At 46.7% G+C, this 24776-nt stretch overlaps 10 protein-coding genes across 13 annotated transcripts, besides 2 other annotated features; 5 read left to right on the forward strand and 5 right to left on the reverse strand.

Moving 5' to 3' along the window:
* Nucleotides 1-2667: 2667 nt before the first annotated feature.
* Nucleotides 2668-2687: a microsatellite.
* A 1011-nt stretch (nt 2688-3698) lies between these two features.
* Nucleotides 3699-6190, forward strand: TSTA_066750 (small oligopeptide transporter, OPT family; the record flags this gene model as incomplete). Its single annotated transcript, XM_002340575.1, has 4 exons — nt 3699-3870; nt 3928-4537; nt 4589-5826; nt 5895-6190. 4 exons carry the CDS (start codon nt 3699-3701, stop codon nt 6188-6190), a joined length of 2316 nt encoding a protein of 771 aa, XP_002340616.1.
* A 189-nt stretch (nt 6191-6379) lies between these two features.
* Nucleotides 6380-8529, reverse strand: TSTA_066760 (alpha-1,2-mannosyltransferase (Kre5), putative; the record flags this gene model as incomplete). Its single annotated transcript, XM_002340576.1, has 5 exons — nt 6380-7138; nt 7190-7583; nt 7637-7723; nt 7778-8188; nt 8255-8529. The coding sequence occupies 5 exons, from the start codon at nt 8527-8529 to the stop codon at nt 6797-6799; spliced, it is 1509 nt and encodes a 502-aa protein (XP_002340617.1). The 3' UTR covers nt 6380-6796.
* Nucleotides 8530-10432: 1903 nt separating this feature from the next.
* Nucleotides 10433-10460: a microsatellite.
* A 2-nt stretch (nt 10461-10462) lies between these two features.
* TSTA_066770 (PH domain protein) lies at nt 10463-12359 on the forward strand (the record flags this gene model as incomplete). 2 transcript variants are annotated; one of them, XM_002340577.1, is made up of 3 exons in its annotated part: nt 10463-10699; nt 10755-11519; nt 11575-12359. In XM_002340577.1, the coding sequence occupies 3 exons, from the start codon at nt 10463-10465 to the stop codon at nt 11890-11892; spliced, it is 1320 nt and encodes a 439-aa protein (XP_002340618.1). In that variant the 3' UTR covers nt 11893-12359. The 2 variants fall into 2 exon arrangements, with proteins under 2 accessions (XP_002340618.1, XP_002340619.1); XM_002340578.1 differs by having other exon boundaries at nt 10755-12359.
* Nucleotides 10780-13880, reverse strand: TSTA_066780 (integral membrane protein, putative). Its single transcript, XM_002340580.1, has 3 exons — nt 13451-13880; nt 12437-13384; nt 10780-12378 (listed from the first exon to the last, which is right to left on the reverse strand). Exons 1-3 carry the CDS (start codon nt 13676-13678, stop codon nt 12079-12081), a joined length of 1476 nt encoding a protein of 491 aa, XP_002340621.1. The 5' UTR covers nt 13679-13880; the 3' UTR covers nt 10780-12078.
* TSTA_066790 (uncharacterized protein) lies at nt 13707-13955 on the forward strand (the record flags this gene model as incomplete). The annotated part of the gene is made up of 2 exons (XM_002340579.1): nt 13707-13771; nt 13829-13955. 2 exons carry the CDS (start codon nt 13707-13709, stop codon nt 13953-13955), a joined length of 192 nt encoding a protein of 63 aa, XP_002340620.1.
* A 123-nt stretch (nt 13956-14078) lies between these two features.
* On the reverse strand, nt 14079-15555 carry TSTA_066800 (Rab small monomeric GTPase Rab7, putative). Its single transcript, XM_002340581.1, has 6 exons — nt 15410-15555; nt 15274-15327; nt 15100-15195; nt 14844-15023; nt 14633-14780; nt 14079-14571 (listed from the first exon to the last, which is right to left on the reverse strand). The coding sequence occupies exons 1-6, from the start codon at nt 15437-15439 to the stop codon at nt 14459-14461; spliced, it is 621 nt and encodes a 206-aa protein (XP_002340622.1). The 5' UTR covers nt 15440-15555; the 3' UTR covers nt 14079-14458.
* Nucleotides 15556-15694: 139 nt separating this feature from the next.
* On the forward strand, nt 15695-18706 carry TSTA_066810 (autophagy protein Apg16, putative). The gene is made up of 3 exons (XM_002340582.1): nt 15695-15875; nt 15934-16328; nt 16397-18706. Exons 1-3 carry the CDS (start codon nt 15791-15793, stop codon nt 16550-16552), a joined length of 636 nt encoding a protein of 211 aa, XP_002340623.1. The 5' UTR covers nt 15695-15790; the 3' UTR covers nt 16553-18706.
* On the reverse strand, nt 16879-18408 carry TSTA_066820 (uncharacterized protein; the record flags this gene model as incomplete). The annotated part of the gene is made up of 2 exons (XM_002340583.1): nt 16879-17440; nt 17471-18408. 2 exons carry the CDS (start codon nt 18406-18408, stop codon nt 16879-16881), a joined length of 1500 nt encoding a protein of 499 aa, XP_002340624.1.
* Nucleotides 18707-18781: 75 nt separating the features above from the next.
* TSTA_066830 (rRNA methyltransferase Spb1, putative) lies at nt 18782-21401 on the reverse strand (the record flags this gene model as incomplete). The annotated part of the gene is made up of 4 exons (XM_002340584.1): nt 18782-19393; nt 19447-21115; nt 21171-21320; nt 21384-21401. 4 exons carry the CDS (start codon nt 21399-21401, stop codon nt 18834-18836), a joined length of 2397 nt encoding a protein of 798 aa, XP_002340625.1. The 3' UTR covers nt 18782-18833.
* A 453-nt stretch (nt 21402-21854) lies between these two features.
* TSTA_066840 (uncharacterized protein) lies at nt 21855-24774 on the forward strand (the record flags this gene model as incomplete). 3 transcript variants are annotated; one of them, XM_002340585.1, is made up of 5 exons in its annotated part: nt 21855-21983; nt 22053-24011; nt 24062-24141; nt 24203-24352; nt 24413-24774. In XM_002340585.1, the coding sequence occupies 5 exons, from the start codon at nt 21855-21857 to the stop codon at nt 24672-24674; spliced, it is 2580 nt and encodes an 859-aa protein (XP_002340626.1). In that variant the 3' UTR covers nt 24675-24774. The 3 variants fall into 3 exon arrangements, with proteins under 3 accessions (XP_002340626.1, XP_002340628.1, XP_002340627.1); XM_002340587.1 differs by having other exon boundaries at nt 22053-24141; XM_002340586.1 differs by having other exon boundaries at nt 24203-24774.
* Nucleotides 24775-24776: the final 2 nt, after the last annotated feature.

Raw genomic sequence — 24776 nt, forward strand, 5'->3', positions numbered from 1 at the left:
ATCGTCGGAAGGTCCGAACCAGTACCGCAACTTCTGCTCCAGTGACAAGCGTGATTCCCCCCTCTCAATTTCTCCTTTTAGATTAATTCGTCAGAATCAAATGCCGGCCTGCGATATACCGCTGTCTTTCGGTCTTCCAAACATCTTTAGAGTTGACCGGTGACGAGTCGCTCGTCTTACTAAACCGATGACAAAGCTTTTGGCGTCTGCACTATTTTAGCGCGGAGTACCAGTCAGCACTGAGCAAACGGAGTAGACCTGTTCGGCGAGGGCCAAATGCTGTCCATATGAATATTGCAGACAAAAAAAGATCCGAGATTCTGTGTAGTTCCGTGCCTGTGTCGGAGGCTGTCCCATCTTTCGTTGTGAGCTTCCCAATGTCGACTAGTCCGGTTGTGGAGATCGAGGATTGGATGAGCCTTGGGGGGTCATCTTCGATCCCTCCGTGACTGCTGTCATCTTGGTAGAGAATGTAAGAAAAACCGTGAATCGCAAAGGCTTCAAGAGGAGAAAACGAATTCTTAGATCAAGGGGAACTGCCAGGTTCTTAAAGCATGCCAGGTTTTTTGCCTCTTCACAAATTGGACCCGCGGGGCTAATGAGAGGCAAGTGTGAGATGCCCCAAAACGGAATAGCTCCGGACCGCTGAATTGTCTTGAAGGCCGACCGGTCTTCTGAAGGCCGGCTGCTACTAATATGCACCGCCGCAACCCTAACTGCTAAGCATTTGTTGATTCCCCTCCGCCGAATCTGCCTCTGTCAATGCTGGAGCTGGCATTTCCAGGTCCTATCGATCCAACGGTAGGTGACAGGACGCCACAGGGATGTGGCTGGGTTGAGATATCGCCGGTGAATTTCGTTGTAGACCGTCCCAAAGAGTACCCAGTCTTAGAATGCTTAAATTGTCCCTTGAGGATCCAGTTTATGAGCCAGCTAAGAAGATATTACGTAGTTATACGCCTCCCTTTGCCGGTTTGTGGATTCTTTTCTCAGCGTTCTTATCCTCTTCATCTTGTTATCTCTTCCAAATAGGGGAAACGGTAAGGAGGCGAGGGAGACACACCAAGAGATCTCATTGATGTGTTTAGTGACCAGTACGTACGGTCTATATCAAACATTTACGCTATGAAACTAATTGCATTTAGTCCATAATGCCCAACTCATGGAAAGAATTTATGGCCATAATGCCAACATTACAAGAAGGAAGGCGTTTGAGGCGGCGAAGCTACCTCCAGTCAAGAGTATCTTGATACTGCTTCTGACAACCACTTTCATCAATACATGGGAGAAAGAGAAGGTATCAAATTTGTAAAGCATGCGCTTGCCGACATTTGAAGGTATTTGGGTCTCCAGATAACTTCCAAGTGGCATACAGGTTGGGACCTATCCATAGATGTATGGTACCTAGTTAGGGTTTATATAAGCGGGTTCCAAATTTCTGACTTGGGAGTATGGCTCCCTTCAGTGACAGTGCCCGTCAATGGGGGATCTGACCATTTACTGGTCTCGTCTCATTTCGAACACGTTCTATATCATATCTTTCCCTGCCCGCTCCTTTCCCTGCTATCGAACTTGGGTCTACATTCTCTGGCCGTTTTCTCTCTCTATTCTTGTCTATCTATGATGATGTCTGCAAGTCTATACCTGATGATGGAAAGCGATGCCTCCGCCACTTCACAGAGCATTTTTTCTTGTGCTGGAAGCAGGAAAACTGACTCTGTTGTGTGTGTTACCCTAGGAGGAAGATATCTAGCTACTGGCGCGCTAACTACAAGAGGTAGGCGGTGCTGATTATCTAAGGGCAGAATCCCAACATCTTTTCGTGTGATTCTGTAGATGATATGTCAGACAGCAGCGTCTTTGACAATGCGTCAGACGACGACGGCGACTGTGCGGATGCAGATTCGGATTCAGATCATGACCATTGTCCTTTCGAGGACGAGGTCGAACATTCTCCATAATACTACCTACTCCGTACTATGTAAACTATTCGCTCCACTTGAGTATAAGCGTGTCAGATTAGCCAATCATATTTATCGAAACCGTTATCCAATCAGAGCTCGCCATCCACTCGGAAGAGAGATCCACCGTATAGGAGTGAAAGAAACATCTCCCATTTCTACTGTACTTAGAACAGGGCCGCAGGGAGAGAGGATTACAACTAGCATCAAGGATTGCATAAATTTTACCTCAAAAAAGCAGGCGTGCCACTGCCTACAGCGGCTGAGGAAAACCCCGAGGCTAGGCTATTTGCTGAGCCTAGAGCGACGCAGGGTTTGCTGCAATTCGTGGCTGAAGCCAACCTATTCAATGATAAGGAGCGGACAGCCAGAGAGGCTGAGTCTAGTGATGCGTGGGGGTGGGATACGTTGGAGGAAGGTGGCCTAGGTGTCACATTGGAGGATGAATAGGGGTGAGGGCACACTAGTCAGAGTTTGTACTGATTAGGTGTGCCCACGGGTTTGGAACTATAAGGGATCTCCGGAAGGATTAGCCTAGGGAGAGTGCCCAAAGGTCCCTGGCATATCGGCCACATGGGGACGAGATAGTGATTTATTTTTGGATTTTTGTATGTAGGATTCTGATAGGGGTGAGGCCTGTAGGGTCTCACCAAGGCTTCCAGAGGTCTGTCATAGCCAATAGGGCTGGGTACGGACAATAAACTTGAATAATAATAATAATAATAACATACATAATCTGATACGTTGAGAAATACCTCTAGAGATTGTTACGTCCAATCCAACAGGATGATAACCTGATTTACTGAATTTGGTTTAGTTTTGGTAATTACATGACTAAGCAGCCGTGGCCACGGAATCGAAAAAGAGTCAATTTTTGGACACTGGATAACTACACAACAAATAAATATTTCATTTCAAATTCCTACCTTGTGTTGAAAATTAGTATTTCTAATACCTGACAAATTTTGGAGTCGGTAGATCTCTGCTTTATGTTGAAGTCCAGTGCGGATATCGCCTAGAGACGTCGAGATTCTCTGCTGCAGCTACTGCGTACTCTGCAATCAAAAATATGCCACGACTCTATACTATATCTCAAATTTCAAAGGCTTTTATTGAGTAGTTACTCAGATTCTATAGATCCTTATAAATTACGCTGTAATTTCCAATATGAAGGAGTTTATAGTAGAATAGGTGAACACATTTGGAGTGCTTTTCACCCCCAGATCAATCTTACTTCTAAATGGTATACTGATTTCCAAGGGCCTTCTGTTCGTTATAATCAGGTTCTTCGCACGCCGCGTTAGGGCTATCAACAGATGTAGATAAACAACCCCACAAGATATAGACTAGATCTGCATAACAACGGTCCAAGAACCAATTAATTGAGTAGTTACTATTAAGCTATACTTGGAAAAGTAATAGTTCAGCAGTATGCTTATCTTTCTGCGGGGACAGCTCTATGTCTTGATAGATGAAGCTGTGCGACTATGTGTTACACCTGCCACTTTCTGATATAGTGAACAAGTGATGTCCAATTGCCGACTAGATAGCATGCGTTTCAATCTTGACGTTGCAGTTTACTAGTGCTAAAAGTTAGGGTAGTAGTTCTCTATCTGTATCTTTCGATAAACAGATAAGCGTTCGTCTCGGTGACTATAGGGCAACCTTGCAAGCAGATTCTTTAAATATGGGCTGTACACCAATCTTTAATTCCAAAAATCATAGGATCAAGCCAAGATGGAGACTCCGACAAGTAAAGAGGTAAAACTAGACTCCAAAACCGCCGCCTCGGGGGACGCAGAGATTGGCCATGAGCCTCTGGCCGATCTCGAGGTCGATCTCGCCACGGTGTTGGAGGACGACAATGTCGAATACTCATACGAATCGCACCGCTCTCCATTTGCAGAGGGTAAGATCACTTCCCAAGATCAGTTCACATACGACCAGCTAATACGACCGGTTTAAGTGAGAGCTGTCGTCCCCGAAGTCGACGACCCCTCTATGCCCGTCAACACATTACGAATGTGGCTCCTAGGAATAATCTTCACTATCATCGGATCTGGCATAAATCAATTCTTCTCACTACGCTACCCATCCGTCCATATCGTAGCCCTGGTCGCTGAACTGCTTGCTTTCCCCTGCGGCGTCTTCCTCGCCAAAGTCCTACCAGACTGGACTCTCAACTTCGGCCCCTTGGGGAAATGGAGTATCAACCCAGACGACAAATTCAATGTCAAGGAACATACCGTGATAGTCATTATGAGCAATGTTTCGTTTGGATATTTCACCGCGGATGCGACGAATATTATCCAAGCGGCGTCGAAGAATTTCTATAATTTTGGACTCAAGACTGGATTTCAGGTCTTGATTGTGCTGTGTGCACAATTATTGGGGTTCGGTGTTGCAGGCCTCTCGGCGCCGTGGATTATTGAGCCGGCGAGTATTATATGGCCTGGAACGTTGTCTAACTGTGCTCTTCTTGAGAGTTTGCATTCAAGGGCAAATGTGGCTGTTGGAAAGTGGAAGGTTTCTCGTCTTCGGTTTTTTCTCTACGTGATGGTTGGAGCGTTCGTTTGGTAAGTAAACTCATCTTTCCTACTGCCAGCATCCGTATTGATAGAGCGAAGGTACTGGTTCCCCGGCCTCATCTTCACAGCCCTAAGCTACTTCACATGGGTCTGCTGGATCGCCCCCAACAATAAAATCGTCAACCACCTCTTTGGCATGCAGACAGGTCTGGGTCTAAGCCCAATTACATTCGACTGGAGTCAAATCGCCTACAACACCAACCCGCTCCTCTCCCCCTCGTGGGCAGCAATGAACGTCTTTGCTGGATTCGCAATCTGCTTTTGGATCATTGCGCCCATTCTGTATTATACGAATACATGGTTTACGGCTTATCTGCCGTTGATGACCGCTGATGTCTATGATCGGTACGGGAATGAGTATAATACGACTCGTGTTGTTGGGGCGGATTATACCCTTGATGTGGGGGCGTATAGGGAGTATTCACCACCATATTTGCCGGTGACCTATGCCTTTGTCTACGGTCTTTCGTTTGCATCTATCACGGCTGTGCTTACACATACCTACCTGTGGCATTGGGACGAACTGGTTGCGGCTTTCCGGGGAACTACAAGACTAGATATCCATGCAAGACTCATGAAAGCCTACAGAAAGGTACCCTGGTACTGGTATGCGAGTATAATTGTCGTCATCATGGCCATGGCAATCGCCATGGTAGAAGTATACCATACCCAACTACCGGTCTATGGCGTTTTTCTCGCATTCATAATACCTGCATTATACATGATACCCTGCGGCTTGATTCAGGGCATCACAAACGTTGACGCTAACCAACTCAACGTCCTCAGCGAATTTATCGGCGGTTACATGTTTTCCGGCAAACCGCTAGCAAACATGTGTTTCAAGATCTTATCAACTGACGTCGTAGGTCAGGGCGTCTATTTTGCAATGGATATGAAACTGGGCCATTACATGAAAGTGCCTCCTCGAACACTCTTCTTTGCGCAGGGCTTCGCCACAATCCTTGGTGCCCTGACCCAGACTGGAGTCACGCTCTGGATGTTGGGTAATATCGATAATATCTGCAGTCTCGATCAAGCGGATGACTTCAGCTGCCCCAACGGCCGAACCGTGTATAGCAGCAGCGTGATCTGGGGACTGGTAGGACCAAGTCGATTATACTCTGCAGGCAAGATCTATTCCTCCTTGAACCACTTTTTCTGGATTGGCGCCATCACACCGGTTATCACCTGGGCGTTGTGGAAGTATACCAAGAAGAATTATTGGAAAAAGGTGAACTGGCCATTGTTTTGGGTTGGAACTTATAACGTACCACCTGGTAATCCACACTTCTTCCCCTGTTCCTTCATGTGCAAACCCAGTTCACTAACTTGGCAATGTACAAAGCAACCGGAATAAATTACTCCAGCTGGGCCATTGTTAACTTCATCTTCAACCACTGGATCAAGAACAAATTCTTCACCTGGTGGACCAAATACAACTATGTCCTAGCAGCCGCTCTCGATACGGGCATTGCCATCAGCGGCATCATCATATTCTTCTGTGTCTCATACCCTGGAGCTGTCTTTCCGGATTGGTGGGGGAATAATGTGTATGTAAATACAGCTGATGGACAGGGTGTGGCTTGGTTGGATATTCCAGAGCAAGGGTATTTCGGGCCAGCGAATGGAACGTGGTCGTAATCCTTAAAGGTTTCGAAATTCAGTTCCTTATTTTGATATCAAGTTATGTTGTATAGAGAGACACGACGCAACAGATTGTATAGGTATGGGTTGGACATACAATTAAGTTAAGGGCTACGGGACACCTAACTAGAACCTTAACTTAAACCAAGGAAACATTCTATACATGAGAAGCTCAGAAACTCAGAGAAACTTTCGTTTATCATATAGTAATACGCATATATAGTAGTATAGTTAGTAATTTCAACACATAAATAACCCCCGTTCATACCAAAGTTTCCTTGACATCCCCTTCCAAACGCCGTCTGTACTAATGTTCCACATCAACCTGAAATCAAACTAAAGAAAAAAAAAGACATAACCCATATTATAGTTGAGAAGGAAAGAACAACGATTGCGGCGAAGGAGAAACCAGACAGTTGGACATGATCGGAGGCTAATGTATGCCTGAATGATGAGGAACAAAAAACAGAAAAAAAAAACTCCCACTGCGAGAAGCCAAGCAATGCTCAATGTCCAATTAATATATTGGTCTGTTATAACGTAACACGTAAAGTCGACCGGTTTGATCTATACATCGGAAATGGGAAGGTAACGTGGCTACAATCACGGTGAGGCCCAGCCACCTGCAACCTCGACCCATTCTGCGAGGCAACTTCCTTGCTTTCCTTCAACGTCGACAATGTCTGTATCGCATCTGCAACGGCAACCTACACCGTTTTCTTTGACAGTGTCGAAGGCGGCCCAGTACTCGTCTTCTTCGACCCGTTTCTTTTCATCCTCAATCATCGGATCCAGGAAAGGAATACGAGTTAATTGCCGAGCTGGTGCATTGGCAGGACAGTGTTGGATCGTCGTATGACGGTAACCAAAGTCTCGGAAGTAATGAATATCGCGAGGAGCAAGTAGTGCACCAGCGGCCAAAGAGTGAATCGGCGCATCACCCCACTGCAGTCAATTAGAATCTGCATGAACAAGACAGATTAAAGAAAAACATACCCGTTCCATCCAGAAACCACCACTGCGGTCCATCATCTCAAAAAAATCTTCATACTCTTTGCTGCGGAAGAAGTCTAATCGAGCAATTTCAAAATTACTCCAAAAGTGGCACATGTTGTACTTTTCGCCTTCCATAGCTTCCCGATCGATTTCGGGAGGTTTCACGTCTTCGAGCTCTTCAGGGATGGGCTCTTTCTTACTAGCCTCATCTTTCGTTTCTTCTTCTGCAGGTTTTTCGACAAACATTTCCCACAGACCTTTCGATTCCAGTCCCTTGGTGCGCTTGTATGCTGATGCATAACGGAAAATGTTTGGCACAGTCTCTCGAAGCTCCTTGACGGCGATTGTAAAACCGTATGTTTTGTTGTTTTCCGCCATTTTAAGGAATGGATCACTGCATTGGGTTAGTGGTGGGAATCCTCTTTAAGAACATAGAACTAGACTCACTATGTAATGTCACAGAAGTACTTAATCTCAGGTTCCAACCGCCAGTACCACTCATATTTCAAGAGTAGAGGATGCTTGTAGAAAAACCTGGAACAGAGTTAAAAAAGAAAGGCCACACCTAGTCTAGATGAAGGAACATACCCTGAGTAGAATCTGCACATATGGTGGTAACTCTCCATGCCACCATACATAATAGCGGCATCTCCTTGTTTCCTGATACCCTCCTTGGCGACTTCATGATCTACCCAGTCTGGAAATCCCCACATGGTGTCATCGATCTTTCCGAACTCAACGGGTGCACTCGTATAATTCTGAACAGTGTCTTTAAACTCCTGGTCGAAATCACCATCGTTCAAAAAGACATACGGATAATGCCACCATCTATTGAAATGACGCTCAATCGATCTGATGGATTGAATAACACCTTCGAGTTCTTTGTTACGTGCAAGCACGACAAATGCTGCATTGGCTCGAGGTGCAGCGTCAATTTTCTTTTGGTCGACATGTTCGCAACCGGTCGCGAAGACCTTATCATGTTCTTCACTAATTCGCCTGTTGAACAAAACATCAGTAAGATTGAGTGATCAGTAAGACAAGTGTTCTGGAAGTATGACAAACCTGATAGACGGAGGCGTCCCAGCTGGGACCAAAATTCCACCCGAGGAAGACGGATGTCTCGCGAAAATAAGTACGATTAAAATGATTATAACACATGGAAATATTAACACAACACCCAGTGGTATCGAAATAGTAGAATTGCCTCGTAATCGGATTCGTCTTCGAAGGAAAGCCAAGGGAGATAATCGTTGGCCTTTCTCACGTGATACATTTTCGAGAGATGCCAGCGCTGGCGCGGACGGCAGGCGCTTAACAATCCGTCGAACGATATTCATGGTGGCTGCCCAAGCCCCAAAAAACTGAATGAGAGACTCAATCGATCAAATGGAAGTTGAAGTAACTTTTGTCTCGTGATAGTGTGGAGGTGTTATCGGGGAAGGTCGTTTCTGCTTGATACGCAGCCGTTGGCGATTCGCCAAAGATCAATGTCTGTATCCTTCTCTATCGACTAAAACTCAAGCTTTCCGCACAGTCGTCAAAGAAAATCCTGACAGAAACGATAGATCCGTAAAACGAGCGGCTGGAGGAAAAGCCTCCTTTCTTCCCTCAAACGAGCCCTGCAAGGCCGACCACAAGGGACTGAAGCTCACGGCGATCGGCCAAGCGTCGCGGTGGCAATGAGGTAGCAAGAAGTAGTCGAATCCGACCGGAACCGTCAAGTCAAAGAGGTCATCGGTAGGAAGGGACGAGATGGTGAGAGGATGAAAGAAAGGTTGGTGGATGGTTGACAAGAGCGAAGACAAAGTAAAGTTGGCAGTTGGCCGAAGTCAAGATAATTGGCGCGGTAAGGGCTGGCAGAACGCCAAGACCAAAGGGGTAGATTACACTGTTACAGATGTTACCATTACATACGGTTGGTTACCGAGGGATTCTGCGGCTAGGGATACTATAAATACGGTTTGGTATGTTTCAATACCGCGTGAAATTTTCTCGGAGTGGCGTTTTATTGAATATCTTCCCTATCTTGATTGATTCCCCTGTCGATATTTATTAGTTGACTATGTACGAGTGGAATAGGGGACAGTGTGTTTATTCGGAGTATTACCAAATGCTTAATCCCTGTGAATTAGTAAAAGTTACAGCACCAAAGGGCCAGAAGACGAGTGGATTCTGGAATTTGAACACTTTACGGAGCAACGGTTTGACCATATTACTCGGCGTTCTCATAGGCTAGGGTATACTAAACGGCGTCATAGACGGAATCTTGTTTCTACATACGCTCTCATCTCCTCTTCTATGGCACTTCTGACCTTTTTCATGAAGAATATATCAGTCAACACTCTATCTCCAAGCAACTGCAGTCTGCAACGCAACACAATAACTGCAAGGTGTCTTGAGTCTTCTGGCACAGCATAGCAATGCAAATCAGGCCTGGATCAGTCCATGGGCCACTTTTTGGTGGGCCTCAGGCCGTCTGCAAGTGCTACTCATATAGTTACTCCATAACAATCCATATCGTCTTGGCCTTGAAAGAGCTGGCGATAGACTTTAACTGTCGATGAATAGAAAAACCAGTAACCTAAGACATATCAGCTGTCTTGAGGCAGTGCTTCCCAACAATCATCTCGATCGTCCGATGAGAAGTTAAGCTGCAGATCATGCTTACATAACCCGATGTGGCTTCGGCTTCAATGACTCGAGTCGAGTTTCACCCTGCTAGAGAGCATCGCCACTTTGCTGCTCAACAGTTTTGGCATTCAACATCTGTTATATGTTCATCTCTAATGCATCTCTGCCTGGAAGCTCCAGCTTACCACCCAGTACGGTACGTAGAATATAAGGTGAGGTCTCGCCGCTTCCGTTCGCGACGTCACGGGCCGCCACTGCCAAATCGATAAGATAACCTCACCAAGAGAAAAAAAGGTCCCCAGAACCCCTTTTCTCTGCTCCACGCGATCTCTTGGGTTCGACCGTCGATCGAAGTCGTACTTCAATTCAAACTCTTGTCAAACAACCTCGACGGAATATTTGCACGAATCCGACCATTACATCGTTGTGATATAGCTTGCCGTTCCGTGGATCGTTAACCTCGGACTCTCGTTCACATCGGAGGTTCCAGGCCATACTACTACCTCCTCTGTACGGAGTACAAAAATCACCCCTTCGTACTGATGAATATAATCAATTCTACGCGCCTTTCGTCTCTTTTTCCCCCGCACGTTTCTTAGTCTCTTGTGTACAACAACAATAACGACAACGACAACAAACATGGCGCAAAGCCTCTCTTCGCAAACGGCAGTCAATTCCGGAACCAGACCGATAAATGTTCCTCCCCCGTCGAAAATAGGGCCAATGAGTGTAGCGGGCCCCTCGCAGTCTTCAGCAAGCTTTCGTACGGGTCATTTGAATCTCGACACTTTCTCGCCGGTCAATGAATATGGGAGCTTCGAATTCGACCGCGTTTTAAAGCGGGGGAAAGTATTTGGCAAGATCAAAAGTCGACATGTGAGTGTAAAACGAGGTCGCAAGCTTTATATTATTCACAATTAATCAGTGATAGGCATTCAAAGCTTCCTGGAAGCCATGCTATTTAGTGCTCCGCCCAAACCTGCTTTCTGTCTACAAAGATGAGGACGAAGCCAGACTCTTACTATCCATTACTCTCTCCGACGTCGTTGCCGTCGCACCAATCCATTCCGCGCGATCGACTCGCGAACATGTCTGGGGGATATTCTCACCGTCACAAAACTATCGTTTCCAGTCTATTTCTGAGCAGGATGCAAAGGCGTGGGTTGAGCGAATTCGGTCAGAGGTGCACATTGACGAGGAAGAAGAAGCTCTGGTTGCGCAATCGAAAACGAAGAAGATGTCCGTGCCCACTACAGCCGGGTATACTAGCGATGGAGAAGACCATGCTGCCATTATAGCAAGTGAATATTCGGATGTTGGAGAGAATGAGCCGACAATTCTGTCGAGTTCGCCGGAGCTTATGCGGACAACGTCGTTGGGACACAGGGGGAAGAGTCTACCTTTTGCGCAAGATTATTCCGGTAATGAGATGACGGAATACTCGGACTTATCAGATGGGCCTGGAAGTAGTTCACGGGCGAAGAAGATTTCCAAGGGGCGCGAACCTAGCGATCAACCTACCAAGCGTCCTTCTCTAGGCCGCGAACCCACTGTCTCAGGACTCTTGGGCGATCCTGACCGCGTGATATGTCATGGCTGGCTACAATGTCTACATAGTAAGCGAGGAGTTCGACAATGGAAGAAACTCTGGGTCGTTCTTCGACCAGTCAGTCTCGCTTTATACAAAGACGAAAGGGTGCACCTCCCCTCCCCTTTTATCTGCTTGATCTCCACAAACTGATAATATATAGGAGTACTCCGCAATCCGCATCATACCCATGTCCCAAGTCATCAATGCCGCCGAAACAGATCCCATCTCTCGATCCAAGAATTTCTGTATGCAAATCATAACCGAAGATAGACCCATCTATCGCTTCTGTGCACCAGATGAAGAGTCTCTAGCACGATGGCTAGGCGCATTGAAAAGTATCATAGTCGGAAGAAAGAAGGCGATGGAAAGTAGAAAGGCTAGTACTAGTAGTCAGACCGCTGCTACCGCTACTTCTGTTCCTGTTGTTGCGCCGCCGACGATTATTGCTACGCCTGAACCCTTTCAGCCTTTGAGATGATTGTTCGATGCTATTTTTTCCTGTATTTTATTGAAGTTCACTGGCGATCTGGGTTTTATTGGAGCGGGGGTCTGAATTATGATATCCAACTGTGTATGAGTTTTAACTTAGTTTTTTTAATTCAAATATGTTTCTTATCTATCTATATGCATCCATAAACGGTTTGTACCATTATATTCTCAACGGCTAGTTCTCATTCTCCATCTCTCTTTCTCCTTCCCTTGACAAGAGAATAGAATCAACTAGGTCTTCTTGCTGCTGTTCTTCATCCTCTTTACTCTCCTGATTCACAATCATAAAAGATGCAAACACAATTGTCGCGCCAATCCAGTATAGGACGCCGGCATATTGGCCTTGGAGAATGATTTGGCCAACCAGTGATAGAGGGATGGTAAGACTGAGACCCACTGTGACCACGAGCGGTGTTGTGAGGAGCATGGCGTAGGCCCAGCATATATCTGATATGAGGGAGGATATTGAGTTCACCTAAAGAAAATCAATGTTAAGACTGACAAACAGGAAAATGCGGACGGAGGATACATACCAGAATAATAACCCAAATCCTGTTCTCAGTCGGCAAAGAGAATCTCTCAATATCCAAAAAGTGCAAAATGACGAATCCAGGCCAGAGGAGAAAGACATTGAAGAATCCCACCAGCCCAAAAAACAGCTGCATATTGACGCGGGACTCGTCGCCGACTTGCTTTTTCATGACTATTGTATATACGCCATATACAATTGCACTCAATGCTGCCATCGCATCACCAAGGGCAATTTCAGCAGGAGTTTTACTCGAAAATGGATCCTTGTCGTTACCACCATCGGCCGGGAGTGTAGTATCATCGGGTGTGGCAGGTGTCGAAGAAGATAAATCCACACGTGAAATTAGAATAACACCAACCAACGAAGCGAACACACCGAGCGCTTTTCGTAGAGTGAACTTCTCGACACCGATCATAGCGCCCAGAATCAACGTCCAAACCCCACTTGTCGATGTCAAAATGGTCGTGCTACCCACAGTTGTGAATTGCAGACATGCAATTGCGAAGTAGTTTGCCAGAAACCATAGCATGCAAAATTGTGCCGCCAAGCGTGCCGTTTGACCTAGTCCCAATTTCCCGGCTGATGATTTTGTTGCCGTTGCATCGGTAGACGAGGTTGGTGATGAAGGTCCCAGATCAGGGTCCTGCGCGTAGCTATTCAACAATCGCTGTCGTTGCGTGTCCGCTTCATATGTCCCATATTCCTCATCCTCGGGATCCTCGTCTAGTGACGTTACCGTCTCCCGCGCATAAGAAGGAGGCTCTTTCATTCCATGTATATCGAGATAGGTAAAGAACGATTTGAGTGACTTCACTTGCGATAATTTGCCTCTACGCCACATGCGAAAGATGCGACGCGCAATTACATACATCAGAAACACCACGAAGAACGACGTATTGACATAGGTAATGAAAAATGGGTGCGAGTAGCTGTCATCTGCGAGGATATTCTGGTTTACCCATATCTGTCAGTAGCTTTGTCATCTTCACGAGGATCTGAAATGTAACAGACATACACTAGCCAGAAAGTTTGAGGCCGTCCATAAAAAAACTACACACATCAACAATATGATGCCCATTGTATGTCGAGCCATGCCGTATTTATGGACAGGCTTTGTCTGTTGTTCTGCGACATAATCTCGACCGTCCGCGGAATCCATCTTGAGAACAGACTTCCCAATTATTCCGCTGCTATGACGTTCGAAAGCTCTCCTTCGTATAGTCGCCGTGCCTGACGGGCTCATCAGCTTACTCTGTCGTTAAGTAGTTCCCATGGAAGAGACAAGCATCGGTGTCGAAAACCCGTCGAATCCGAATGTGGGTGACCGGACAGCCAGGTCCGTCTTCGTCGCTATCTGCACAAAAATAGAATAGTATCCTATCCTGATCAACAGGACGTCGGAACAGAATGGTGTTTATGTTGAAATGGCCATGGGGGAGAAGTTGCTTGCCGGTATAACCGTCCTGTGTCGTGGTGAGTGCGCTTTCCCGCCGTTATCATTCGGCGATGTGGTCCGCTAGGCTTGTCTGGGTTTAGCCGCCGGTGGATAACGACTGAGTCACGACATACACAACAACATGATACATTCCTGTTACAAGTAAAAGGTTTGTCCCTTGCAGTCTGTAACTACGTAATTCGCTTATAGATCATGAATGGAATTGTCACTTCGTATACGGGAGTATTATGTATTCGACGAAATAGTAATATATGAGGGGTGGAAGTAGGGTACATGACAACGGGGAATATCCCAGACTCCTGATGATGAAGATAAAAGAAGACCAAGTCTTGGGCCGAAACGCGCAAACATCAGACAAAGGAACTATGAATCAAGTACACAAACAATAAACGGATCACGCACAAGCAAAAGCACAATGGAATAAACTGATCGTGGAAAAGAGTAGTCATCTTCGCATGGGTACAGTTGCAAGGACGTGGAAGAGGTCTAGGAAGCTCACTGCACGGAAATTGTAGGATGGATCTGGAGGGAGACAGCACGTATATAAATTTCAAATGCACTCCTGGCTTAGCAAGCGCAGCCGTCACGATCACTGTCTAGTCGAATGTTGATTGGGTCGCCAAAATCTCCTCCGCCATACTCCTCCGATTCCTCTTGTGCAAGCGCGCTACGAGCGATCACTAAGCAAAAATATGTCAGTGCGTACTAATTCTAGACGCATGCTATACATTCTGGACTTACCCTCAAATGCCTGCTCAACGTTGAGTGCCTCCTTGGCGCTGGTCTCGAAATAGGGAAGGTTCCCTTTGGACTGGCAGAATGTCATGGCTCGCTTCGATGATATCATCCTCTTGTTCTCCTCCACGTCGATCTTATTACCAATCACAACCTGCCCACATCAGCAAGTCAATCCATCAACCTGTACCAATTGTGGTTTATTTGGTGTACTCACAAACGGAAAACTTTCAGGGTCTCGCGGGCTAGCCTGAATGAGGAACTCGTCTCGCCAGCTGTCGAGGGCTTCGAAACTCTTGGAGTTGTTGACATCGTAAACTAAAACACAGCAATCGGCTCCGCGGTAGAATGCGACACCTAGGGACTGGAAGCGCTCTTGACCGGCCGTATCCCAGAGCTATTTAGGAACAGAAAGCAGTCAGTAATCACATATCCTATCAGGTTGATCCAATCACGGGAAATGTATAACATGCCTGCATTGTGACTAGTCGATCATCCACAAGGACCTCTTTCGTGAGAAAGTCGGCTCCGATTGTTGCCTTGTAACTGGCGCTAAATTTTTTGTTGACCTGAAAGTTCGCAAATAATCAATGAGTATGTGGACCAGGCGAGAGATTGAGCTTCGGTTTTCGTTTGATAATACGCACATATTGATTCATCAAGCTTGTCTTTCCAACACCACTATCTCCAAGGATAATAACCTAGTTCAATCTGTCAGCGACGCCGATAAATGAACGGCATTTCGAAAGCAGAATGAGATAATGCGTTGAGCGGCTCCCGTACCTTCAACAAGACCTTCTTTCGTGACGCCATAGTTATAACGATTATACGGCCACTTTCGAGAAATCAGAAAGGGTGCGAACAGAGGAATAATTGTGTAAGGTCAAGGCAAGTTTGAATGTTAGACAGTCAATAGATAGATGAGACTTGGAAGAGGACCGAGCCTCGTGACGTTGATAGCACGAGGGCGGTGGATGCGGCGGTAACGGCTGAGGAGCCAATGAGAATGCTTCCTCACATAAGGTACTTGCCTGGAGCGGACTAGAGACCCCGCTGGCTAATTCATCTGTACAACGACAGGTCGCAGTCTGTCAACCTGGTACTACGGTGCTGCAAGATGTATATCTGAAGAATTCCAGTCATGTCGACGCTCACCCTGTAGCTATGTCCAACTGGCGAGAGGACTACTATGCCGCTCTAGTGGCTCGTGACAAACAAGAGCAAGCAAACAGCAGTCTTTACGATGCTTGTACGAAAATATCCCAATCATCCAAGAAAGCAGTATATTAATGACCAATTTTTGTCAGACACTCGACTCGCCGACCGCACAGCGGCAAACGCTGCACTCGTCAGTAGGCGACAATCTCAACCTCCCGAGGTAGCAGGCAACCCCTCTTCTCCTAAAAGAGCCTCCACTCCCCAGCAACAACAGAAACAACGATCACAGATTAACGGTAGTGGTGCTGGTGCGGCGTCACAAAGTGCCCTTCTAGCAGCTAGGGCAGACCTAGCTGCCGCCCAACGATCTCGCTCCGAGCTCCAAGAACAACTAAACCGTACGACCGCGGAGTTGGACAAATTAAAATCCAAGACGCAACAGGATTCTCGACGGATAACCTCTCTAGAAGGAGAACGGACACATTTGATTCTTAGGTTGAAAGACCGGGATGAGGAGTTGCGAGGGAAGGCGAAGTTATTGGATGTATGTGAACCATTCAAGAATTCTGGGACTTTGTGGTGGATGTATTTGCTAATGCTGCGTGGTTTTAGAGTGTCCAAGATGAATTGGCGTCTCTCAACTTACAGCTCAATATGGCCGAGGATCGTTCCAGTAGATTACAGCGGGAGAATCAGGAATTGATTGATCGGTGGATGGCCCGTATGGGTAAGGAGGCTGATGCGATGAATGAGGCTTCTAAGTTTTAGCATAACAATCACTACATCTATTCACGAACCTGCTGAGCCGGGACATGTACTCTATAGATACTAATATACATCCTAGATTTCCTGAGTCTATATTTTATGTAAAGTGAATCTAAACTAGTGTACATAACAGTTCCCCAAATACGGACACGAAACCGATTAGCCCTATAGACCGACACGGATAGCCCAAGCACTCAAGGAAATACCAAGATTTTTAGGTGAAATGACAGGCCGGCGCATAGTCCAGCATAACAAAAAGTGGTATCACACGAAAGTCAGAAAAGACAATGGTCTAGAGGCTGACATCGACCCAAAAATATGTGAAGAACTCAAAATCCCTGACTATCAGCGAAGGCCTTGAGCCTAGAACTATCCTTCTTGGCGATGAAATAAGTACCGCCCACATCCGTCCAACTCACAGAGTCAGACCAATAATTCAGCTGCCTGACATCTAACAAATTGATCGGCGAGTTCAAGTTTCGAGACGTAATCTTATGACCAGCCGGCACGAAGGATTTGAGCGAAACAATTTTGCAGCCCTCTTTCATATCCAAAAAGTGGTTGATCAACTCATTGTTTAGTTGCGGGGTGAAAGCTTGGTTGTTGATAAGCACGACGTCGGCCCGTTTGAGAACCTCGATTATGCTTTGTTCTGTGAGGAAGTCGCCTTGGATGAGACGGGTCTTTCCCGGCGTGATTCCCCATAGACTACATCGTGCTTTGAATTCAGCTTGTTGCAAGTCGGCCAAGGTGCAGGCGTTGGGCATCATTTCACAGCCCCAGCTCTCGCATCCAATCTCGAGTGCTGCTTGTAGAACGACATTTCCAACTCCAGAGCCTAGATCAACAAATACCTGGCCTGATTTCAGGTGTGTCTCTTTGAAAATAGTGCTAATAAACCGAGGCAGGAGTTCTCCATACACATTATCGGTTCCGTTTTCATATTGTCGTAGCGAGTCGACTCGAGGCGAAACCGTTCGGGAATATATCTGCGTCAATATGCGCTCCACGAGGGGCAACTGCAAAACATGCGTTTCATCCAGATGCTTCGCGATAGACCCGTCGGAGACATATTTCTGCACAGCGCGGTTGTAGTCTGATATGACCTCTCGAAACTCGGCTTCGGAAGCATGCGCGAAAGCTCGGCGAATCCGTCTCTTAATCCCTGTCGACTCATTATTGAATTCATCAAGCATATTCTCAGGGATATAATACTCGGAAACCATCTCTACCACCTGAAAAATATCATCGAGTGGCTTGAAATCGTCATTCTCCTTCGAGACGGCCAGTTGGTATCTTTCGCCTTCAAATGTACTCGGATACTGTAATGTGATTTCTGATAATTTCTCATCAACGCCCTTCTCGAACGCCGGCTTATATTTCCCCGCGGCTTTTGCGGCTGTGATATTTGCTGCATGGACCATTCTAAGGGTCTTGGGCCCATCTTTGGAAAATGCCTCCACCGATCTTATGCGACGAGATAAATCCGGTTCTACACTATCGCTCAACTTCGCGCGTTTGCGTACCTCAAACGAGGTATCCGTATCGTTGTCGTCGTCATCGTCATCGCTCTCAAGTCGCTGAATAGGCGACGGCCTTTTCAGATTTCGACGAGAAATAGGAGTTCGAAGACACTGTTTTCCCGAGGATTCGTTATTCCGGCTTTGTGCGTTGGAACTTCGGCTCTTTACAATAGGTGTAGACCTTATCGAAGGCGCAACTTGAGAATCTGTGGTGCCTGCAGGTGACGATCGCGACTTTGGGGCGGGCTTTTTTTGAGTAACAACTTTGCGAATTTGAGGCTTTTTTGCTTGCAGCGAGAACCCGTTGCCCTTTTGTAAGTGGTCAAAGAAACCCATATTGTCGAGGATGCGCAGATATCGGACGCGCCGTATGAGCCGGTCTTGGGCCACGTGGGAAGGGTAGAAGAGTATTGATGAATTATGCTATGAATACAACAACAGAGGATGTATGGAGAATGAGTGGCAACGATATACAATAACTGTACAGAGAAAATATAAACATAACTGGGTAAGAGAAAGAGATGCAAAAATGAAGATGCCGATTAGTGATGGGACGGAAAAATAGTTAGAAGGTCAGGTCAGCCTCAGGTCCGGGTGGCGGTTTGGTGGGCTGTCAATAGGCAAGTGCCGCAGCCAGTCAGCTGCTGCCCTCGAGATCGTTCCGTCCCGTCGGTTTTCTCCAATAAACGTGGTGATTTAGAACAGTATCGTGACATGTACACATCCCATTATGTCTATCCATGCTTGCAAATATATACTTTTTAGCGCTTCTTCTGCGCTTTGGCTACTCTCTTCTGGGCCCGAATGTCCTTCTTCATTCGCGAGTCCACAATCTTATACTTGCCCTTGACACCACGAGGACGACCAGAAATACCCCTATTAGCACCTTTGGCAACCACCAACTTCACTTTCTGCTTGGGCTTCTTCTTAGCTGCCTTGCTCATAAGCTTAGCAATGGCCTGCGCTTTGTCCTTCTCACTAACACTCTCGTCCTCAGCAAGCAGAGCGGACTTCTTGCGTAGCTTCTCCAGTCGCTGAGCAACCTTGAACTTCTTTCGTGCTTTTGCTTCGCGGACTTTCTTGATAGGTCGAGCATTGATTGCTCGCAGCTTCTCTTTGATGGCTGCCGCTGCAGCTTTGGTGACTGGTCGCTGAGGACGGCTGTGCTTGCTCTCGTCATCCAAAAACCACTCTGGTAGTCCGTCTTTATCGCGGAAAGCGTATTTATTGAATCCCTCATCTGCCACATCTTGGGTCGTCTTCTCTCCTGTGGCTATCTGTTGTGCAAGAGCCATAGCTTCCGCAGTAATAATATCGATATCTATACATTCATCAGTATGCATTCTTTTGGAATATGATAGCGTCAATACGTACCCAAGCGTCCATCCTTTGTTCGAGGATCATCCGGTTTCTCTGCTTCTTCATCCGAGGAATCCCAGCCATCTTCCTGTTGTTCTTCAGTAGTTGATGGCTTAACGTCCTTTGATTTGGCGACGGATTCCTTGGCTGATTTGCGTGCTGGGCGATCTTCCATATCAATTGCACTATCTTCATCATCAAGCTCGTTAATCTCCTCTAACCCTTCGAATATGTCCTGGTCGAAAAATAGAGCGGCCTGATTCGACAAGTTGCCTGGCTGGGGTAGTTTTGTAGATAGAAGAGAGGAATCGTCGTCCTCCACATCTTCATCAGAATCCTCGCCTTTCTCGCTTCCAGAGAAACCCTCCCATTCCTCCGCTTCGTAGTCCTTACGCGCCTTCTTTGCACGCAGTTTCGAGTCCCGGTCGTGCTTTTGTTCCTGGTACGTCTCATACAGTGAATCAAGTTCTCGTTCAAGCTGATCCTCTTCATCGTCTGTTTCCTCCTCACCGGAAGAAGCTTCCGACTCATCCTCGCTTTCCAACTCAACCATTTTTCCCGAAGCGATCTTGTCCGCAGCGTTCTCCCGATTCACAGCTTTCATCGCAAACATAGTGTTGTCGCCACCAATACCCGCTTGCTCCATTCCAATATCTGTGGGCGTGATCATATGCATCTGCATTCGTACAATATCTTTACGTTTCCTCTCGTTCTCCTTGCGCCTCTCTTTCTTCCTTTGCGCATTCTCATTGTCCCGAAGACGTTGGAGCTCTTCTTGGATAGCCAATTCGTCGTCCATAGGTGCAACCTCAGCAACTTCTTCACCCTCGTCCTGGGTCTTCTTTTTCTTAACAGTAAGGCCGAATTTCTCTCGGACCTTCAATCGCCATTTCAACAAGTTTCGAAATTCTTTCTTACCAAGGACCCGGAGATCCTCGCAGCATTTGCGAATTTCATTTGTGGTCTCCTCCAGTCTTTCAAGGGTAGCTAAAGCCAGATCTCCACTTGGAGATTGTTGGAAACTCAGCGTATGGTAGGTACCGAGAATCGCAATCGGATCAGTAGTATTGATAAATTCCGTTACAGAAATCTCTTTGTGTTGGGTATAATCGCCCTCCTCGTAACCTTCTCTCTTACGCTTCTTCTTTTCCGGGTTGAACACTTTGGCCTCATTATTGGGTGTTGGGTCAGCCAATTCTGCAAACACATGTCGAGGATCCAAGAATTTAGGATCTAGGCGTTTTGGTGCTTTGAAGCCACGGCAAACAACGAAAATTTCGGCAGAGACATTTCGCGATGACGGAGGCTTAGTAGCTTCAACGGATGTGAAGAGCTGCTTGAAGACCCACAGAAGGGGGTTATAGTCTTTTGAACGGAAGACCTTGGTGACAAAGGTACCTCCTTCTCTTAAAAATTCAGTCGCCAATTTCATGGATTGCAACACTAACTCGGCCTGGGTGAAAGCATCCTGCACCCATGCTGTACCGACATTCGGCGCACCGTCGTGAAGAACTGTGTCTGCCTTCAAATGCTTGACATGAGATCGGAGGGTCGAACGGCATTTATCGGTAGTGATATCGCTCTGGAAGGTGATAACGCGAGGAATAGGTTTAATCGGAGCGAGATCGACGCCGACAATTAGACTGCCTGCTGGCATACATTCTGCCGCGACTTGACACCATGACTAGACGATTTCTGTTAGCATTCTGATAATCAAAGAGCAAGAAGTAACAGCATACTCCAGGAGCAGCACAAAGATCGAGAAGAACTTTGCTCTTTTCGAGGAAACCGTATTTTTTATTGAGCTGAATTAATTTGAAAGCAGCGCGAGCTCGATAGCCCTTTTCTTTAGCGAGTTTATACCATTTATCCAAACGGCCTTTGCCGTGCTGCAAGTGTATCGTTAGGGGTAGAGTTCAAATTATTTTGCCATTGTAGATTGAAGTACGTACCTTCTTTTGGATCGCCATAATTTGATCACTGAAGATCAAATATCAGGCAGATAGCCAGAGGTTGTCAGGATCACTTTGAACGACACCAAAAAAATTCCTTATCGACTTGACTAGCTTCTCTCCACTTTCAAAAGCCCACTTAATTTTTAGGCTTGGCAGCACTAGCCATATTGGGCACTCAAGTCACGAGTTGTGGCTTGGCACTTGTGGCACGGTCTTGTGCCTGAGGCATTTGCGGCTAGCCCCGTACTTTGCAGGAATCACGTGGGGCGAGAATCGGTGACATCAGCTCCGTATCTCGAATGGGCACACGCTTGATTGGTTGGCTGGCAGCCTGGCTTGCTGGCACGACAACCATCTCTACTCTACTTCATGCTTTCTTCTGAACCGAAGGCTACCTAGGTACAACAGCCACGTATATCAAACATTAACTCTTTTAGTGATGTTTCTTTCGTCCACCGACTCAGCTCCATGGGATCTCGAAAGCAGCTGAAGTCGACTCCCCCGACCCCAGATCTGAGCAACACAACATCCAATTCGGATCCGAATCGGTCCGCTCAACATAACGACTCTACGTCGCCCAAGCGAGCCGGTAAACCGGTATTTCTATTCATTCCTGAATTGTCATGCAAGTCAAGTCTATATACTAACTTGGAACCGCGCCTACAGGCTTGGACGACGAAGACTTGGCCGCATGGCCGGAAAGCCGCTGCTGTGACCGAAGTCGCCCGAGAGAGCATTTCTGCAGCTGGAAGCATAGCCTCGGAGTTGGTTACTTCAACGACTTCTCTTCCCAAAATCCGAAGCCCTAGTCGACCAGGCTCGATTCAGTTAATTAAAAAGACTGGCGGCTCGAGTCGCTCTCTTCCGGCAGATGCTACAACGACGCTCATCAATATTGATTCGAATGGATCTGCGTCGGATTCACCCGTGAACAAGGGCATATTTCAACCCTTAGTTAAGGAAAGTGAAGATATTGGCAAATCGACACCGGACCAAGAATCTATACAGAAGAAGGACTCCACCACTGAACCCGTCACTGAAAATACCCAGGCAACGCCTAGCCCTGAAAAGGAACCTGAGTCTAATGAAAGGCCTACATCTACCTGGTTTGGGTGGCTTGGCTTAGGTAGGACGTTGGCAGATAAGCCAAGCCCTGAAGAAGTCAATATGGGGAATTCTCCTGATACAGTTCAGCCGACGCCAACCGCGGCAGAGGAGTTTCGGAGAGATGCCCAGTCGTCGAAAGCTGATCAAGCCGCAAATGAGGCAGACAAAGCTCGTCAAAGTGAAGACTCTCAAAATGTTGATCAGCAAAAGCATAATGACACGAGTGTCCCAGTGCCACAGAAACGTTCATGGTTGCAGATGTGGGGAACGACTAATGTTAGTCAGACGAAAGAAGATCATCGGGAAGCGGCCTCAGTGAAAGAGCCTCGCATTGAACAAGGCGAGCCCATGGAGCAAGACGCAGACAGTACTGATAATAATCAGAACTCCCAGACCGACAAGACCCAAGACAAGGACTCGCAAAAACGAACGTCAGGCTCCGGCAGATCAAGCGGATGGGCTTTCTGGTCAAGAGATATCTCAAATACAGATCAGAAACAAGGCTCTGAACGTCAGCCAGAGACTGGTGAGCTGGCAGTTTCAGGGCAGCCAAAAGTGCAATCCAATTCGGAGGATGTAGTTGCACGGGTTGACAACGGCCCGAATACGACGTCAACAAGCAAATCACAGCAGAAATCACAAAAGAAATCTAGCAAATCAGTGGATCTCAAAAATGCCAAGTCCGTCGAAATAGTCCAAGAGACTACAAACTCAACAACAACAACGGCAACTGCCCAAGCCTCTGCTGCACAATTACCGGCAAAGGCGCAAACATCGGAAGTCACTGCTTCAACAAAGCTCGAAAGTGTTCTTACGAACCAACTGCTCCCTTCCTTCAAAGATACATTTGCTTTGCAAGAGTCGCCATCGTGGCTACAAACTTTGGGTCGCATGATATACCATCCGAAAGATTCGGGAAATCGACATGTCTATGCACTTCGGGATCCGCCTCGTCCTAAAAAGGCTCTGGCCATCGGGGTCCATGGCTACTTCCCTGCCCCATACTTGCGTACAGTGCTTGGACAGCCTACCGGGACATCCCTCAAATTCTCAACTATGGCAGCAAAAGCAATCCATCAATGGGCGGAACATCATGGATACCAGTGCGACATCGAAAAGATCGCTCTTGAGGGAGAAGGCCGCATTGCTGAAAGAGTCGATCTACTCTGGAAACTTTTGTTGAGATGGATAGAAGAAATCCGAGAGGCTGAGTTCATAATGTTTGCGTGCCATAGCCAAGGTGTTCCGGTCACAATTATGCTTGTTGCAAAGTTGATCGCTTTTGGATGTCTGGACACAACTCGTGTTGGAATATGCGCCATGGCTGGTGTGAATTTAGGTCCATTCCCGGACTATAAATCTAGATTTATTGGCGGTTCTGCAGGAGAACTGTTTGACTTTGCACATCCAACGACAAAAGTTTCGAGAGATTACGAAGCAGCCCTCAAAACGGCATTGGCGTTTGGTGTGCGTATCTCTTATATCGGCAGCATAGACGACCAGCTGGTTTCCCTAGAGGTATGTTGGTCTACTTAAATCGGTAAGTCTACACCAAGCTAATCGTCTAGTCATCTCTATTTGTCCCGGTATCTCATCCATATATCTACCGAGCTGTATTTGTAGACGGAAGAGTCCACGCGCCGAGCTTGTAAGTGCAATCCATCACCTATCCATCAACCAAGTAACTAACAACTGGTCTCCTGTAACAGTCTCTCTCATCTAGTAGGCTTCACATTAAAACTGCGAAACCTAGGCATCCATGACCACGGCCTCATCCGAGAACTAAGCGCTCCCCTCGTTGGCAGTCTCGTCGGTGGCGAGGGTCATTCCCGCCTTCACGACGAAGAGAATATATACTAGTACGCCAACTTATCTCCTCCCAGTCAAAATGTGCCAAAGCTAACATACAAAACCCTCAGTACGGCCGTCCAATTCGCCCTAGAGACATCTACCATCAATTCACCACCCCCCTTGCACATCCAACGACACAATCTCACAGCGACGCCAAACCCTTACATCCTCCCGTTCGCACTACGCGGTCTTCTCGAAGAGGACTATGTACGCCACGAACTACACGAAGAAAGCCTTGAATTGCTCAAACAATTCGACGAGTGGAAACCAGCGACTAAAGTCCTTAGAGATGTCAAGTTTCGGTTAGAAGGTATTCGATCAAAACTTTGAGATTTGTTGCTTGTATCTAGATCTTTTTCCCCCTCTATTATTTGTGGTTAGAATATGGGCCACCTATTCTGAGTTTATTATCTTATTATATCTATCCGCACA

This window comes from Talaromyces stipitatus, genomic scaffold (genome assembly GCF_000003125.1).
Source record: "Talaromyces stipitatus ATCC 10500 scf_1105507295523 genomic scaffold, whole genome shotgun sequence".
NCBI classification, from domain to species: domain Eukaryota; kingdom Fungi; phylum Ascomycota; class Eurotiomycetes; order Eurotiales; family Trichocomaceae; genus Talaromyces; species Talaromyces stipitatus.

Coding starts and splice junctions, on each gene's coding strand:
- TSTA_066780 (XM_002340580.1), bottom strand. CDS start 13,678: ATGAGCCCGTCAGGCACGGCGACTATACGAAGGAGAGCTTTCGAACGT. Junction 13,385..13,450: donor CCTCAAACTTTCTGGCTAGT/GTATGTCTGTTA, acceptor TGGGTAAACCAG/AATATCCTCGCAGATGACAG. Junction 12,379..12,436: donor GGATTTGGGTTATTATTCTG/GTATGTATCCTC, acceptor GATTTTCTTTAG/GTGAACTCAATATCCTCCCT.
- TSTA_066800 (XM_002340581.1), bottom strand. CDS start 15,439: ATGGCGTCACGAAAGAAGGTCTTGTTGAAG. Junction 15,024..15,099: donor ATCGACTAGTCACAATGCAG/GCATGTTATACA, acceptor GTTCCTAAATAG/CTCTGGGATACGGCCGGTCA. Junction 14,781..14,843: donor ACCCTGAAAGTTTTCCGTTT/GTGAGTACACCA, acceptor TGATGTGGGCAG/GTTGTGATTGGTAATAAGAT.
- TSTA_066810 (XM_002340582.1), top strand. CDS start 15,791: ATGTCCAACTGGCGAGAGGACTACTATGCCGCTCTAGTGGCTCGTGAC. Junction 15,876..15,933: donor CAGCAGTCTTTACGATGCTT/GTACGAAAATAT, acceptor AATTTTTGTCAG/ACACTCGACTCGCCGACCGC. Junction 16,329..16,396: donor GGAAGGCGAAGTTATTGGAT/GTATGTGAACCA, acceptor GCGTGGTTTTAG/AGTGTCCAAGATGAATTGGC.